At 45.6% G+C, this 17,703-nt stretch overlaps 1 protein-coding gene across 1 annotated transcript in view; it reads left to right on the forward strand.

The window, feature by feature from the left end:
- GLDC (glycine decarboxylase) overlaps positions 1-17,703 on the forward strand; it is a 212,791-nt gene that overhangs the window by 96,324 nt on the left and 98,764 nt on the right. Inside the window, exons 8-10 of the mRNA XM_085633437.1 lie at positions 9,568-9,664; positions 14,933-15,038; positions 15,655-15,794. Coding sequence (XP_085489563.1) covers positions 9,568-9,664; positions 14,933-15,038; positions 15,655-15,794 — 343 coding nt within the window. The remainder of the gene's footprint in view (positions 1-9,567; positions 9,665-14,932; positions 15,039-15,654; positions 15,795-17,703) is intronic.

The following is a 17,703-nucleotide window of genomic DNA, read 5'->3' on the forward strand; positions in this document are numbered from 1 at the left end:
ATTATCGGTGCCACCCTCCCCCCCATTCCCCCCCCCCCCCCCCCCCGGCCCCAAGACCAAATCTAAGTGTAGCAGGACCGGGGAATGATCAGAAATGCCACGAGCCAGATGTCTGACCTCCCCGATCATTTGAGCTTGGGCGGCCGGCATCAGCACATAGTCCAATCTAGATAAGGAGCCGTGGGCGCCAGAGTGAAATGTAAATTGGGCGAGCCCTGGATGCAACGATCTCCAACAATCCACAAGCCCCATAGTGTCGATAAAGCCACCCAGCCAAGAGTGCGCCCCGGGGAGGTCTCTGGGAGGGTGCCGATCCTCTCTACCCGATACCACAGAATTGAAGTCGCCACCTACCAGCAGGAGGCCCTCCGGGAGCCCAAGCAGCAACCCTCCCAAGTCCGCAAAGGTGGTGGTTTGCAACCCAGGGGGGACATAAACTGAAACCAAACACAAAGTCTGTCCTTCCCACCGGCCAACCAACACCACGTAACGCCCCCGGTCGTCGTGCATCACCTCATCAATTTCCAGCGGGAGAGAGGATCGAACCAAAATGCCCACCCCTCTGGAGCCGGTAGTAAAACCAGAGTGGGCCACCAAACGGTAGCCCCTTCTATTCATAGCATGGCATGAGTGTCCCACCAAATGTGTCTCCTGCAACAGAACTACATCAGGAGAGAGAAGTTTCAGATATTGTAGCACCACCCCTCGCTTCAATCGGTCCCCCAAACCATTGACATTCCATGTTAAAATGCGCAATCCCCTACCCCCCATTTCCACCACAACGGTCACCCCACCCACGTTGAGAGCAAAAAACAGCACACCGATTGCCTAGTACAAAACAAACGCCACACAAACTCCCCTACCACCACCCCCCCAACTCCCGTTACACACCCCCCCCCCCCACCCTGCACCCCTGCACAAGACCATTAAGCCACCCCAACTCGCAGTGTGCCTGTCGCCCCAACATGAACCTACTCTACGGAAAGAAAGAAAACCCCCCGAGGAGGAAGAATCTCACCAGATACCCCGCAGCCTCCCAATGATGAAGAAAGGGTGATACAATCCTAAAGAAGAAAAAACAATACATCAAACCCAAGTCGGAGGTGAACACAAATTTGTCCGGGAACCACCAGTCATTCGTTCACACTTGATCCGCTGATCCACCACCCTCATCCTCGGCTCGTTCCTCCGCGCCGATGGTGCAAGGTGTCAAGCCAGTCCTCAACCGCCTCGGGCCGGTCGAAAAAATAAGTCCGTTCCTCCAGTTCAATATGTAGCTTGGCCGGGAAAAGCATAGAGTACTTCAAGCCCATGTCCCTCAGCCGCCGCTTGACGGTCATATATCCCATTCGCTGTTTTTGTACTGATTGTGTAAAATCAGGATAAAAACTGATGTCCACATTGTCATACTTCGTCGGGCCATTCACACGGGAGGCCTGCAGGATTGCGTCACGGTCCCTGAAGTTGAAGATCCTGGCAATGATAGGTCGCGGTGGGGCCCCAGGCCTCGGCCGGCCCCCCGGAACTCTGTGTGCCCGCTCCACCGTGAAGAATTTGCTGAGGCCTTTCGGCGCTAGTTTGTTCAGGATCAGATCTTCCACAAAAAGATCGACCGGCCCATCCTCCGACTTCTCCGGCACACCGATGATGCGCACGTTATTCCGCCGGGCCCTGCTTTCAAAATCATCCAGTCTCTTAACAGAGAGGTCGCTGAGGGCCCGCAGACTGCGGCTCTCCGTCTGCAGTTCAGAGACATCTGTCTTGAGGCCCGATGTCGTGAGATCGAGTGATTTGGCCTTTTCACTGGTTTTCGACAGGTCTGCCCTAAGTAAGTTGACATCGATCAACACGGTGTCCAGCTTGTGGGCCAGCGAGTCGAATTGCTGGCCGACCGAAGCCTTCATGGCGTCGATGGCACCCATAACATCTTGCAGTGTCAATTCCGTCGAGGGTGACGGGCCCTCCTTGGCCGCATCCGAAAGCCCACTCAAACCGGGCGATCCCTTCTGCTGGGCATAGCGGTCCATGTTGTTCGTTTGCACGTAGCCACCTCTCCGGGTAGCTCTAGACTTTTGCTTGTCACCGTCCAGCCGGGCCGCCATTACACAGCAGGGAGAGCAGATCCAGCATACCTGTGCGGCGTAGCGATCACCCTGGGGAGTCCACCTGAGTGAGGGACAGCTCCCTTTGTCAATGCCACTCGACAGCCACAGATCGGTCCAAACGTAGAGCGACTGTAAGCGCCCGCCACCAGACTCGTAGAGGAAAGTCAAAAACGAAAGTGAAACCAGGGGGGGGGGGGACGGGCCCGCCCAGGACTCTGGAACCGTTGTTGTTCGATTGGAGCTCTGGGACAGTGCCAACCCGAGTCTGGGGTGGCGCCGCAGGGCAGGCCTCTTTCTGGAGTACAGAATAAGTTGAGTTCCCAAAGTCCGATTTAAGTTCAGTAAACGGGAATCACCTCCGCTTCGGTTCACCCGTAATATTTCTTCAAAATAGCAGGATTATAGCCAGGATAGACGTGGGAGGCTGCGAGGGTCTCGGGAGCCCTGTGCCTACGCGTCCATCTTGGTTGCGCGCTCCCAATCCTCCTCCTTCTTGGGTGTTTTTAATGCTGGCTGGTAGACCCACATAGTGGTAGTAAGCGTTATATAAATGCTGCATTACCATACAATGTGATGGAGCTTATGGTGGCACATCATTGCTTTCATCAGTGTCAGTGGGGATGAAATCTATTGTGTAATGTGGATGTTGCTGTTACATCGCCATACATTGGTAATTTCAGTGGTTTTTAGGTTTGTTCTTAACCTCAATGGTCCTCCGGGTTAGGTTTTTTCCAGAGGTTATTATAATGTTGTCTGGAACCTTGGTTAATAACTAATCTTGGCTTCACACCAACTAGAAAGCCGTCCAAGTGGGACTGAAGCTGCAATCTGAAGTATTTTGCACTACTGATCCAATCAGAGAGTGCCTTCACAAAATATTTGCGTAGACTGTTTACTAGTACTTTGGTAGAGGAGTGCTAGCATCCTAAAGTTATTCTAGCCTTCCTAAAACCGTTGCAAAACTTCGGCTGTGGGTTTATTAATGAAAGATCAACTGCACAACATTTGTACAAATATTTATATATTTTTAGCTCATTGTACTTATTTTTGTGTACCACATTTTGTCATAGATGATTGACCCTTTCTTCTCTTAGCATTTGGAAGCCATATTCTAAGTAATCGCAATTCTGCCCTTGAACAGCTGCTGATCCATATCGCTGTAATAAAATATGTAATTAGGTAAACATGTGGTTAAGTGATTGTACTCTATAAATGCATATCCTGGAACAATGGTCGGCGTTAACCAGGCTGCCTGTGGTGACAATCTTTCTGCTTTTGGCTTAAATAAACTGAAAAAAAATGACTTTTGGTCGAGCCAGCGTGAGCATGCACTAGTGCATGCACTTTAGCTTGCAAGACTTTTGTTTTGAAAAAGGCTTGGAATCCACCCATTGCTTACCATTGTTGGCTTTATTGTCACTTTTTTTATGCCTTCTAATTGGGCAGTGGTTGCCATGCGTCACTTTTCTTTCTGTGGTGCATGGGCTAAGCCAATTAATTAAATTTGATTAGTGTCCCTCCGCTAGTCATCTGCTGCTCGCACTGATTTAGGGATTACTTCTTATAAAATGTATTTTAAAACTTGGTCAGTATTGGTCACATTGTACCTACTCCCCACCCTGTTCCTGTGTCATCTTCACCCACCCCATCATGTTTCTTTTACTCTTCCCACCCACCCCTCCTGTTTCTATTCAACCTCCCTCCCTCCCCATTCTGTTTCTTTTCAATCCTTCCTGTTTCTATTTTCCTCCTACCAGCCCTATCCATTATTTTTTCTGCCCACCCCGTCCGTTTGTTTCCACCCACCCATCTGTTTTTTACCCCTCCCACCTTTCCCCACAAGTTTTTCCGCTCCTACCCGCCTGTCCATTACCCCCTTCCCATTACCCCCTTCCCATTCAATCAATTTTTTATCCACCCATCCTTTTATCCTCCATCTGTTTATCCACCGTCTGAATTTCCCCAATTCCCGGCCACCCGCCCCGTCTGTTTTTCCATACCGAGGTCCTTTTTTCTGTCCCACCCACCCGGTCCATTTTTCTGTTCCGTCTAACCAACCCGACCCGTCCGTTTTTCTGTCCCAGAGACCCACCCACCCACACAGTCGGTTATTCTGTATGGTCCGTTTTTCTGTCCCACTGACCTACCTTGTCAGTTTTTCCGTCTCGCCCACCCTCCCTGTCTGTTTTTCCTTACCACCTACTCACCCTGTCTGTTTTTTCGTCCCACCCACCTGCCCCATCCGTTTTTCTGCTGCAGTGCTGCCTAGAGATTACAGCAAATGTTAACAGTACAAGACAAAACAGAGTGGTCCTTGGAGTGATCTTATTTCGCGTGAAGTCAGCTTTGGCAATTGTGACAATACACTATTGAATAATGGTGGAAATCTAGGGTAGTAGCAAGGATTACTTGGTGTTGGTGTAAAATGTAACATTCAACTCTGGTGGCTCAGTGGCTTGACAGGATTGTGTGTTCAGCATATAACACTTAATTTGAAAAAGGCTATTTTGCACCGATTAGGTGCTTTTTCGATCCAGGGCACTATTGAGTCTTCATTTGCTGCAAAATGGAAAGCCAAAAGTGTAGGTGGCACACTTTTTTGTGTTTTGTTTTAGAGAGCGCGAACTAGACCCGAAGATATCGGGTATCGGAGAGCTTTACACGAGCACCAGTTTTGTTACAGATGGACACATTCATTTTTGTTAGGCACGGGGAGAGCGTCGTTGCCAAACTCTAACCCGGTTCCCCAGCTTCGAGGTCAACCGCTCTTTCCGTAAGGCTACATCCTCACTTACCAGAGTACCGGTTTGTTACGGAGAAGTGCCTTTGCACTCCCCTTGGAAGTATTGGATCTCTGCTGAAAAATGCAGGTACTGTCCATTTAAAATATAGAAAGTCCACATATTCAGTATGTACGAGCATCCGCCCATTTAAAGTTATGCCACTCCTAAAACCTACACCCGGGGCTAGGACAACCCCAAGTTTCCAGCGCAGACAGAACACCCTCAGCCTCAAAAGGTAACGGGAGGATCTTGACCTATTCTCCCTCTCATAGGGATCAACTCCAAAGAAGCATTACCTTAATCATAAGGAACTGCCCCATGAGCCAAGTTTTAGCTTCAGTAGAACCAAAACTGACAAGGTAGTCTTGACAGTCTGCGCCACCTGCCACCATCAAAGCAGTGCAATTCTGAGAACACCACTAGAGCCCAGAGACCTTGAAAACAAGACACCAGATCTCCAGCGTGAGTGCACCGACCCTTCTTTAGTGTCGGTCTCCGTGCTGAAACTCATCTCGACACCAGCATCAAAGAGGAAGACCAGCTTTACCACAGGCAAAGGACTATATACATTGACCCAATAATAGGGCACATTTAAGCGAGGCCGCCGCCTCCTCCCACTACCAGGCCAGAACAAAGTCTAGGCTATGATTTGAGGAGGCAATGTCAGAATACATTAAAACACACTTTTCCTAAGTAAACACCTAGACCTAGAACCGAGGAGGCTACATCACACGCAACAGTTCCAAACATCTCTTGAGAGGTGTGATGCAGTGGCCAGACTGCTGACTCCGGAGCACCGGGCTCATGGTTCGATTCCTGGCAGCAGCTCAGCATCCTGTGAGTATAGGCAATTGTTCACTTAATCTCCCCGACTGCCCCCAGCGCCTTGAAACTTTAAGGGGTGAGATGTTTGCCTTTACAAATATGGATTATTACAAATGTAGATTATTGCTGCACAGTCTATACACAGTAGTTCAGATATTGATACAGGTGCTGAACCACTACAGCTATGATTCACAGCAGGGTGATGCCTGGCATGATTACAATCAGACCTCAGGATAACCCCAGGTTATAACCATATCCTGTTAAAGCATCCCATCGGATGACACATGGTTAGGGAAGCAGGTGACCACAATGTCCCCATACATGTAGATGAGTAAGAGGATTATTTAATAGAAATACCCTCTTCTTGTCATGCTAAAAACGACGCTAAAGTACATAGCAAAAAAAATAAAAGATCCATTCAATTCTAGGGGCGTAACTTAAAGAATTGAAAGGAAAAGAAAAACTAGGGAAGTGCCACAAGACCCATTATATTGAACAGGTGTAGTGTAGCATGAGGCTGACTTATAGTACATGAAACAAGGAACCCAGCATTGACCAGAAGTTCTACATCGTATAGGTCTACCCTTTGCTGGATGACCTCTTTTTGGCCCACAGGAGGATAGGATGTTGGGGAGAAAAGACATTTATACTTCCAGACCCACGGACAAGTGGCTTCACCAACAAAAGCATGAGTTTCGCAGGCCACAACCGTGCAGAGAAACTAAAGCAGCATCTTCAAGTACACGCAGAGTTTCGACCGTCCCTTAAAGGCCAGGGACGGTATAGCAGAGGTGGAGTTGGAGTGTATGGCCATGGCAAAAGTAGAGGTGCAAAAAGACGAGACCTCTGCAGTAACAATGGCCCAATCACTTTTCCTTCCCAACGCTCGTCAGGGGAAAACTGAGTTGTATCTTCCACAATAACAGTATAACTTCAGACTAGTCTGTGTTTTTCATGATCGCCCACAGGTGGTGCTGCTTAGAGTTCCACACCACGACCGGAACTTTGACCACATGCCCATATTGAGAATGGCAAACATGTGTGAAAGAAGTTCTGTCACTCCTATCAAAGGAAGCGATCAAACAGTTCCTCAGCCTCCGAAGGGACAAGGCGTCTATTCCCTATACTTTCTCATAACCAAACCAAATGGAAATTTGTGGCCAGTGATCTTTAAGCTCATAAATCCAAGAGATAATTTTAAATCGCATCAAAATGACAAGTTTGCATTATTCAATGACTTCTACTTCCATGCACCCATCCATCCTTCCCACTGCCAGTACCTCAGGTGCATTATCAATTCAAAGTGCTGCCATTTGGCGTTTTCAAGAGTCCCAGGAGTGCTTACAAAAGGTCTAGCTGTAGCGACAGTGCATTTCTGCCACTGTCCTGTAAAGGCAAAAAACGAAATTACATTCTGCACAATCTTTAATGATGCATGCAAAAGATTCCACCTTTGTCCTTGCAAAAAATTACACTTTTGTCCTTGCAAACCGAAACACTTAGGATCCACTCTTTATGCAGTCACAGGGAAAGCATACTCCAGCATAGTGGTAGTATTTCACAGACGCTTTGTTTACCAGGTGTCTCCTTCTCGATCATAGATGGTGATCCTAAAACATCTCGTCATGGCGAGTACCAAAGGACAGGTTAAAAATGCATCCTCTTCAAGAGTATCTTGTAAAACAATGGTGAAGTCACTAGGTAATGGGAATGTACAGTGTAAGTGAAGCCCGGGACATGCTACTCCAAGTGGGTAGCACATATGACCAACTTACCAATCTAGGTTAGGCGGTCACTACAGCAGCAGTTGCTACTCATCATTGTACTAGAATGAGTGGCAGTACAACTATCCCTTCAGGCCTATGTGAACCCAATATGCAACAAGGTTGTACGAATTCACTCAGACACGACCATGTATTACTTTCATAAGGAGGGGGGGCACTCACTCAGTGCAATTGTAGCATCTTCTGCAAACAATCTGGCATTGGGCAGTTTGCCACCAAGTGCATTTGTTGGCAGAGCACCAAACACTGACTTAGAAGATTTGCTGAGCTGAAACTGTAAACAAATGAACAGTTGAAAGATCACCACTCAGATGCTCTAGTGATGGGGCAGCCCAACAGTTTAACTCTTTGCAACATAGCAGAATGAGCCAAAACAATCTTTGCATCCTAGTATCCACGCCCACAATCACAAGGCTGTGCCCTGTGCGTTCACTGGTCAGGTATATTTGGATATGTATACCCCCACTATCCGAGATTCCAATTGTGATCAGAAAAATGCATCAGCTGTGAATGACTTCTGATCCAGCCTGGGGCCCATGAACACTGTCCCCACTGCTGCCGGAAGTGCCTATCCTTAAGAGAAACTGCGCCTGGCCAGATCTGCTCACATGTCTGTCTGTTGTGGCATCCAAATTCCAGGGAGTTAAGTGTTACGTTTTGGCACCAGAGACACCACAATTTAGGTACTTACATCTTTCTTCTTCATGTTTGGAAATACTAAAAAGCTAGAAAACAAACCTACAGGATGTCTCTTACAGCTAAATGGAAGTGTTTCGCCCATCACCATCCAACTCACCCTTAAATGTCAATGTACAAATAATTATTTTTTACTTATCACATTGACAGAAGTCAGGCATTGCCTATACGTTAATATGTAAGCCTCTTGGCGCTACAGCTGTGTTTTTTAAAACAAACTTCGTCTGTGTTTAAAATTCCAGTGGTAAAAACGTTTATAGAAGGTTTAAACCTGTCAATCAGCCCTTAACTGCCTATTCCTTCATGGGATCTAAACATTGACCTTAATGGACATTATTTGGCCTTAATTCGAGTAAAAAATATTTTTTGCACTCAGCAGTTACTTTCTTGGAGTTAGCCGTATTAATCGTATCTTGATATAAAGTCACTGAGCTGTACGCTATGCCATCTGAGGAACCTTTTATACAAGAACTTAGACAGTGGTGTTGTGACTGCACCCTCATTGCTTGCTGAGGGTAGTGGCATGTTGATCAGTCCACGGAGTTATCTTCTCTCTTTCTGCTAATAGGGTCTTGCAGAAAGAGGTCTATGTACAATAGATGTTAGCAGAGCTGATAATTATTACGTAAAATGTACAAAGACAAATTTGCAAAGCAATTGTTGACTCCAGTTGCAGAACCACATTTTAGAAAAACATTCTCAAGCATGTTTGCCAGGTGGATTGTAAGATGTATTTAGATATGTTATGAAAAAGCCAAGAATACATTAATTGCTGTACCAAGAACATATTCAACTCTGAGGAAAAGAGTTAGTGATTTTTATGCGTAATATCCCATTAGCCAGACCTATGTAAATCTGCTACTTGGCCCTTTACACATAAAATTGATAAACATTACTGTATGGACGCTAAAGTCCTACAAGATGCACAGGTCGGACAAATTGTTTTAAAAATGTCCTGCATTTGCTTGCAACCTATCACTTTATTGCTTTTAAGTCTATACACACCATATGCCCTTTCATTTGCAATATGAAGTTTACAATCTGTCGATGCCATCTTGAATAGCATGGCGCCGACATCTCATTAACTCACATTACATTCACGGTAGTAGTTAACATGAAGTGCCCATAGGCATCATAGTGTAGCTTTGCAAGCACGCTGCTGTCTCCAGACTCCACCATGACACCGCTTTCACTCCCGAAATGTGTTTTGCATGAACACCGCCACAGTGTGTATGTATAGTGCTGATTTACAAATCCATCCTTTATTGGGCTGGAGAACAGTTAACACTATCTATAACATTGATTATAGTGTGGCGGCGCAGTCTTACTTTGCTCGATTGTCAAGGTTACATGTTTTACTCCTTCGTGTCCTAGAGATGCCACAGGAAAGGAGGTGTATCGCCTTGCCTTGCAAACCAGAGAACAGCACATTAGACGGGATAAAGCTACAAGCAACATCTGCACAGCACAGGTAAAGCATGGCACTTCCTGTTTCTAAATTGCATCAATTTGCAGCATTTCTTTAGTGTATTTTTCGTTTATGTAGTTCTCTTCGTTTTGTTTGAAAAACTTTATTTGATTCTTGTGAATCATAAAAGTACATAGTTACAATAATAAAACATTGCTTAAAATCTTCCATATTACATTTTGCACATACTAAATATAACCAAAACAACATAGAAAATATCTTAGCAGGGTTTTGTATAAGCTACCATTTTCTTTATATCAATCCAAGGGTGTAAAAATAAATAAGTAATAAAAATTGCATAAGGCCCTATTTCCCAATTTCCCTATCACATTTCATATCTTTTTCTGATTCGCAAGACAATTCTAATTAAATTTAACACAGCACAACACGTGACGGCATTGGACAAAGAACGTAAATAATTAAAACCATCCTGATATGAACAAGGGACAATTTCGCTCAGGATGGGCCTAATAAAACGAGCCCTTATATCTTTATACATAGTGCAAAACAGCAGAAGGTGCATTGTGCTAGGTTATCACAAGGACAGGGAGTCAGTCTCTCACCAACTCACCTGATTGGGAAAAGCCACAAGAAAGTGCAATGTGCAGAGACGAAACCCCATCAAAAGGAAGCGGGAATGTGTAGGAGTACTAAAAGATAAATAGAATAGATGAAGATTTGGCGACCCATGGGATGGAGTCTCATCGTCCAGGTTAGATGCAACTAGCTCATTATAGTAAGCATTTTTAATCATTGTTTTAATATTGGTTGGTATGCCATCAGGATTTTCAAAATAATTGCCTAAGCCAATCTTACTTAAGGCATTTTTGACATAACAGAGCCAGGGAATAGACCATGCATTCTCAAAACTTAGACAGTCCCTTATAATTGCTCTAGTAAATGATAGTTCTTTCGATGACCACACTTTTCCCCACAGAATCATGGGCGCAATTTTAATTCTATCTTCAACATAATCCAATCCCTGCTCAGAATGACAATTTGGTAGGAGAGCTAATGGGAACCATCAACAGTCTTTTTATAAATTTGTTTTCCAAAATTTGCAATTGGCTGGTTTTTTTTACTTCCCCATAAGTTGTGACTGACCGGCATTTTGATTTATATAAAACGAGTATTTCTGCCACTGGCTTATGTCCTAATTTGCACGCAAAACGAAACGGGCCCTCTATTCTACTGGTCGGTTGGGCTCTAGTCACAATCGTGTTGTCCCAATTTAATTTATTATTAATAACATTCCCTAAATATGTAAAAGGGACCTTTTCAATTGTTCTACCATTTACCATAAATGTTTTTGTATTTTTAGGACCACAGACCCTAATAAAAGACCTTAAGATCCAAATCCGTCATAAAATCCGTAAAAGCCATCAAGGCTTTTTGAAGGCTATTAGCCGTTAAAGTCAGCAGTACGGGGTCATCTGCGTATGATAACAAGGGTACCGCATTACCCCCTACAGTCGGATAATCCAAGTGCTGCTCTATTAGGAATTTCTCGACCCCGTTTGTATATAAAAGAAATAAAAAGGGGGCCAAAATGCATCCCTGTTGTATGCCCTCTGTGGATGCAATGGATCTAGATTTTTCTCCTCCCGATCCATAACGTATAGAAACGGAGGCAGATGAATGGATCCTATGTAAAAGGGTAATGAGTGACTCCTCAAAGCCCATCTTTTCCATAAGTAGCCACAGCTTCCCCCTATTAACTGTCAAATGTACTGGATAAGTCCATGAAGGCCAGGTGGATCGATCCTTTCTTGGCCTTCATGTACTTACCCATAACTAAGGACAGATTGAGGCATTGTTCGTTCGTACCCATACCCTTTCTAAAGCCGTATTGTGAGTTGGATATCAGGCCAGACTCATTAGCCCAGAGCTCAAGACGGGCAATGATGGACAGGCCACATGAAGGGCTTGCTCCCTCCCCGCACGACAGGGCCCAAACCCCGGACTCCCAGGTGTTACCCCCAAGGGCAACCCGCACCCCGTCTCCCAACGGAACTCCTGCCCCCGGACATCCATGTATCATGGGGCCTAACCACTACCGGCTTCCCCGGCCGGACCAGCCGCCATCTTGGACACTGCGCCACGAGGCCGCGTGGCCTCAGCCCGACCCTAACCCTGGGCCTGGCCGGCCCCGACATCCCGGCACCACCATCCACCCAGGAGGTGAACGGACAACTTGGCAGGTCAATGGGAGAAAGAAGCGTCGAGGGCTCTCCCCCGCCAGGTGCCGATAACACTCCAGCTCCCCCAAGCGCTGGCTCCACCCCCTGCTGGGTGTCTGGACTCCCTCATCCCGGACCCCCCGACCTCCAAGTGCGAGGGTCCGGACATCAAAGGGCGCCAGACCTATAACTAGGGCAGCTCCAGAGCAGGAAGGCAGTTGTATCCTGGAGTCGAGAGACACCGAGAGAACTCAGCCTTGACGGACTACTGGCGCTGCCGTAGCCCTGTCTTGTGAACTATCGTCCTGCCTGCTGGCGCTGCCGCGGCCTTCTGCAACATCCATCCTCGTCGGGTCCTGCTGGCGCTGCCGCGGACCGTTGTAACGACCACCTTCATCGGGACCTGCTGGCGCTGCTGCGGACCGTGTAACGACCATCTTCACCGGGACCTGCTGGCGCTGCCGCGGACCGTGTAACGACCATCTTCACCGGGACCGGCTGGCGCTGCCGCGGCCCGTCCAAGCTAGAACACCGAGCTCGAGGATTGTGAGCTATCCACCATACCATCTCAGCTACCAGACTGGTAACCAGACTGTCCCGCTACCCCCTTTCCCCAAACCAAGAGACTCGAATCGAGGGGACCCCTGAGTCCAGACCTCCTTGTACCATTTCATCGTACCTTGAGAAATCACCTATAAAGAACGCTAAATCTTATCCCTGTGTGGTGTATATCTGTGGGGGGGGAAGTTATTCATCTGTACGATCGCTGGAGACGGCTCTCCCCGGAGACCTCTCCCCTTGTCCTCGGCCGACCCTCCCGGTCCGTCTAACAGGCAAGAATCACCCTCCCCATGACTTTGCATGTTGCGTCAATTAGGGAGATAGGCCTATAGCAAATTGGATCATTTCTATTGCCCTTCTTGTATATTGGGACCACCACGGCTTCTTTCCATGAATCAGGTATGCATCCCACTATTACAGATTTACAGATTTAAAAACATTCACCAACAATGGTGCCCATATTGGGGGATTACCTTTAAACATATCTAACGGGACACCGTCGGGCCCTGGGGCTTTTGCGGAAATACCCTTCAGCAATGCAGCTTCAACCTCACCAATCGTAATGGACAGACTCAGTTGGTTCGCGGTTGCGACATTAACGGCTATATCTTCTTTTTGGTCTTGCAATGATACACCCTTAGGATTAAATATTTTCGTAAAATGAACTACCCATACGTCTTCAGTTAATGATTCCATGTTCCTAACCTAATTTGTGAAAAGGGGGCGATTTATGACTTCCCAGAAGTCTCTAGAGTTCTTAAGGGCACTAGCTCTCTCCAGGTCATCCCATGCAAGGCTTCTTAACTCCATCTTTTCTCTTCCCAATTGCTAATTTATATGATTGTCTTGCTTTCTTAATTCAATCCCCTGAATGGGGGACCATATGGAGGGCTTTTTTAGATCTTTTTGGGCCTTAGAACACGCAGCATTAAACCATTTTACATCCTGTTCTCTTCTCTTCATAGTCCCGGTCAGATTACTAGCCACATCTTTGCAGATATTTTCAAAGCTCTGCATGACCTCTTTTTCCTGGAAATGTCGGACAAACCTGTCATGACCTTATCAAGATTAGATCGTATGATATTCTCTGCAAATTCAACAGGATTTATTTTACTCCATTTTAATCCCCCCCCCCCCCAACCCACTCCCCCTGCCTGGTTAGTTATAATTTAAGGGGAGTTCATCAGTCTTACCCTCTGATACCTTTATTTGCAAACTAAGAGCCAGGGGGTTATGGTCACTAGCGGGGTTGGGTTCCACAACAAAGTTATTCACCAGGTGGGAACATTTCCTAGAAATCAATATAAAATCTATAGTACTTACCCTACCCCCACCCTGGTATGTTGAATACTGTTTAAGTGGAGTACAAACCATAGTTTCGGCAAAACATAAATCATTTGTCACGATTATGTCATTTAAAGCTTCACCCTGAATAGTGTTTAAAATGTGGGAGAGGTTGGTTTTCAGTATCTAACACCCCGCAAACCAAGTGTGAGCTATGCTGACATAAGGTATAATTAAAATCCCCCAACCAAATTATACAAACAGGAAAACATTTGGCTACGGTATGTATTTCTCTTGATCCTCTAACATTTAGGGTTTGACCAAATCACCAGTAATGGCTTTTAAGGACACAGGGCTCATTTGCAATTGTGAGCATTATTCTTCGGTTACAGTTTTTGGGTTTAAAGTAGGTTTAGAGCCGTTCAGGGCAGTCTGCTGGCATCGGTGTATACACGGAGTGAGAGCAAATCAAAAGCTGTTGAAGGCTTCTCTGGTTTCTGCGAAGGGCAGTGGACGTGCTGTTGCTATACATTTATTCTGTGTGCCTCATCTGTTGCAGGCATTTACTGTTCTGTTGCCCGTACTTTCGCCTATATCTACATCTGCCACCTTCACCTTAACATTATAACTTAAGTGTTACACCTACAAAAGCAAAACACCATCTGAAACCACAACACTAACATGCATCGGCTTCTAGTGTTTAGTGGATGACCCAATCCATACAAAGGCATAGCACCCACTAAAGTGACACTATAGCAAAACCAAACGTATTACATTTGTCCGTGCTTGCCTGACCACATTTTAGGATCACACAGTAAATCGGTAGTGTTGTGCATGTAAAGGGTGGGGGTGGGGCGGGTGAGGAAGCAAATGGCCAGGGTCTGCTGTGGGGCAGACTGATAAATTTAAGGAAGGGGTTATGGACAGGGTAGTTTCTGTTGCTATGAATAGTCTATGCTTTGGTAGATGATCTTAAATAACACGTCTGAAGCCACCATTGGAAAAGGATCTTTGCAATCTTAAGTAGAAATTCCAAAATTTTGTTTTATTGTTAATGTTTTGAAATTACATTGTAACTGTTTGCTATGTTAATAGTTAACATGGAATTCTTTCCCCCCTCCCAAATAAATGAACTTAATGGAACAACTTAACCTTATGATGTACTGAGTACTGTTGCGTTAGGAGTATGGTAACTTTATTAAATTAACCTAGCAATTTGAGTAACATACCTTATCTAATCTTGTAGGCACTTTTGGCAAATATGGCCGCCATGTTTGGCGTCTACCATGGGCCCAGTGGTTTGAAGCATATTGCAAAGAGGGTCCATAATGCCACTTTGATCTTGGCTGAAGGTAAGTATGTTTAGTTAACTGGTTAAAGGCTATCTTATAGTGGCTGGTGCTATAAATGTTGGCGGAGTAAAATGTTTACTACTGGATGCAGATTGATTTGTATGCAGGTGTGGGAATACGAACAGGAAATGTTTGTGACCGGTATTCGATCAAAAAAATGGATGGTTTCTACTGGTGTTGATGACAAAGTGTCTTCTAAATCCATCCTTACGAGTAATCATGGATGTATGAGTGGTCACAAGGCATGTCTTTCTATATATAATGAAATGCAGATTTTTTGATGGCATTAACTTTTCCATCCCAAAATTGTCATGAGGTTCCCCCTATATGCTGCTAGTTTTAATTGTGGGCATTTTAAATATGTCAACTATTTATTGATTACAAGCCATGTTCTATATGCTGCTAGCTACATTTGTAGGTATTAACAAACAACAACTATTTTATATTCTACATGTTGTGTTTTTAAGTATTTTTATTTAGATTTTTATAGTTTATTGATTTGCTTTTATGGCATCTGCCGGAATGACATTTTATTTGTTCTTCACTGTTTATCATTTAAATTTTTCTCAATGAACAATCTGCAGAGAATGTGAACTAATTTACAGTTTTTTTCTAGGTCTGAAACGTGCAGGCCACAAATTGGAACATGACATTTTCTTCGATACTTTGAAAATACAGTGCGGCTGTTCTGTGAAAGAGGTCTTGGGAAGGGCTGCTCAGCGGCAAATTAACCTTCGCGTAAATGGCGATGGCACCGTAAGTGATTTTGAGTTATTTTAACGGGCGTTGGAGTGCGTAGAACAAGCTGTACTGGAGAGATGCGCTTACAGAATTGGTTCCCAGTTTGTAGTTGGCAACATTCTCCTCACAGCACCCTAAAGCTGCAGGATGTCTAGACTGTCTACAACTCGAAAATACTTGAGATCAAAAAGCAGCAAACTGTCCTGAACTGTTAAGACTAGGTAGGAACTTAAACGTGCTTTAATAAAACTAGATCGGGAGATTAGATCAAGGAGAAATACGGTATGAATTCTTAATCGCATTAGGGCAAGATGGAAGACTGATGGGTGGGGGTCCATCAATGTCTGATGGACTCTCTTCAGAACGTCTGGTCTTCTCCGGGACTCCTCTTAGGGACAGAGGCACAATGTTTTTTTTTTTTTTTTGTCGGTGCCAGATGGTTGCAAATTGTAGAACTCTGTGCTACATGTGTATCCAGAATTCTGCACAGTCCATTGACGTCCAGGGCCCGTATTACACACTGAGAGCACTGCCCTGGTCTGTGCCTCAGACCCCCATAACAGGGTGCGCTGGGCACAGACTGGGTTAGTTTGCCCTATTACAGTTAATGTGCTGCCGCCAACGCAGCTGCAAACTCATGGCTGACCGGGCGGTAGAACATTACTGAAAGGCTATTTGAAGTTACCAGTCTTTCTTTAACTGAACCAGCAGGCCCAGCCTCTTGCTTGCAGGGCTATCGCTTTCTCCTTTACACATGTGCAGCGATTGACCACATCTGCATGAGGGGGGCAGTACTTACTTTGAAGAAGAAAGAAAGTGCCAGGGCCCTTGTCAGGAGGCCACAGCAGCTCACCACCCATTGCCACTGGTAGCGCTGCCAATTACAGTACTAACACAACTACTAATCATCACACTCCCACAAGTGACAGTTCAGACTGTTCGAGGCCCCCACAGCTCTTAGAATGGCTTGGGAGTGGGTATTAGGTTTTAATGTATAATGAACTAATAAACTGCTGTTCTGTTTATCTTTAAATGACACAAACCGCCCCACCATGTGGCTGAGCGCTGGAAACCACAGGCTCAAATTAAGCACTGCAGGGGGGATATCTTTCGGGAGGAGAGAAGTCTCTGGGGCATGTATACCCCCTCTAAAGGGTACCTTCGGGGGCAAACTGACTGTTTGCTTAGCTCTACGTGGTGACTGCTTCTTTGTCTTGAAGCTGGCACAAAGGATTCCCTCATTTGCATGGGACACATCCCTATGCAAATGACCACTCCCATTTGAGATTGCACATGCCCATTTAGTGTAGGTGCGATCTGTATTACCGAAGGGACCACACAAGCGTCTGCAGCCGGTTCTGCATTCCTTAAGTGCCCCGTAGAGTGCAAAAAGCAGGTTTACGCCCGTTGTGCCCCAAGACCACTTCTGTTATGGCCCTTGATGCTCACAAGACTGAAGACATGCCTTTGCAAGCTCTAAGGGCACTGCTGCTTGCTGTGCCCTTCAGGGTTCAGAATGAGCAGTGGGAAAACTGTCCTTCAGTGATGAAGCAGAACCTATGAACTTTAATGAAAATCCATGCCTACTGCAGGACCGTCTTGACAGCATTATAGGCCTTCGGGCAAAGCAGTGCACTGGGCCCTGCATACGCAACCACTCGCAGGAATGAATTGTGGAGAAGCTGCCCCTGGTTAAATTCTAGTCTGTGCATAGATTAGCATGGGGCCCCTATGCTCGTGGAGTCCCCAGGCAACTGGCCAACTTGCCCATATGTTAAGACTGCACTGACCTATAGCAGGTGTCCTTGGTGGAGGATTGGGGGAAAAAGATTAGCTTCACACAATAGAAGAGGGAATCTTTAATGACCTTCATCTAAAATGCCAAAATAACAGTTCTATTAAAAATTTTGTTACTTTACTTTTG

Source organism: Triturus cristatus, chromosome 2_1, assembly GCF_964204655.1.
Source record: "Triturus cristatus chromosome 2_1, aTriCri1.1, whole genome shotgun sequence".
Lineage (NCBI taxonomy): Eukaryota > Metazoa > Chordata > Amphibia > Caudata > Salamandridae > Triturus > Triturus cristatus.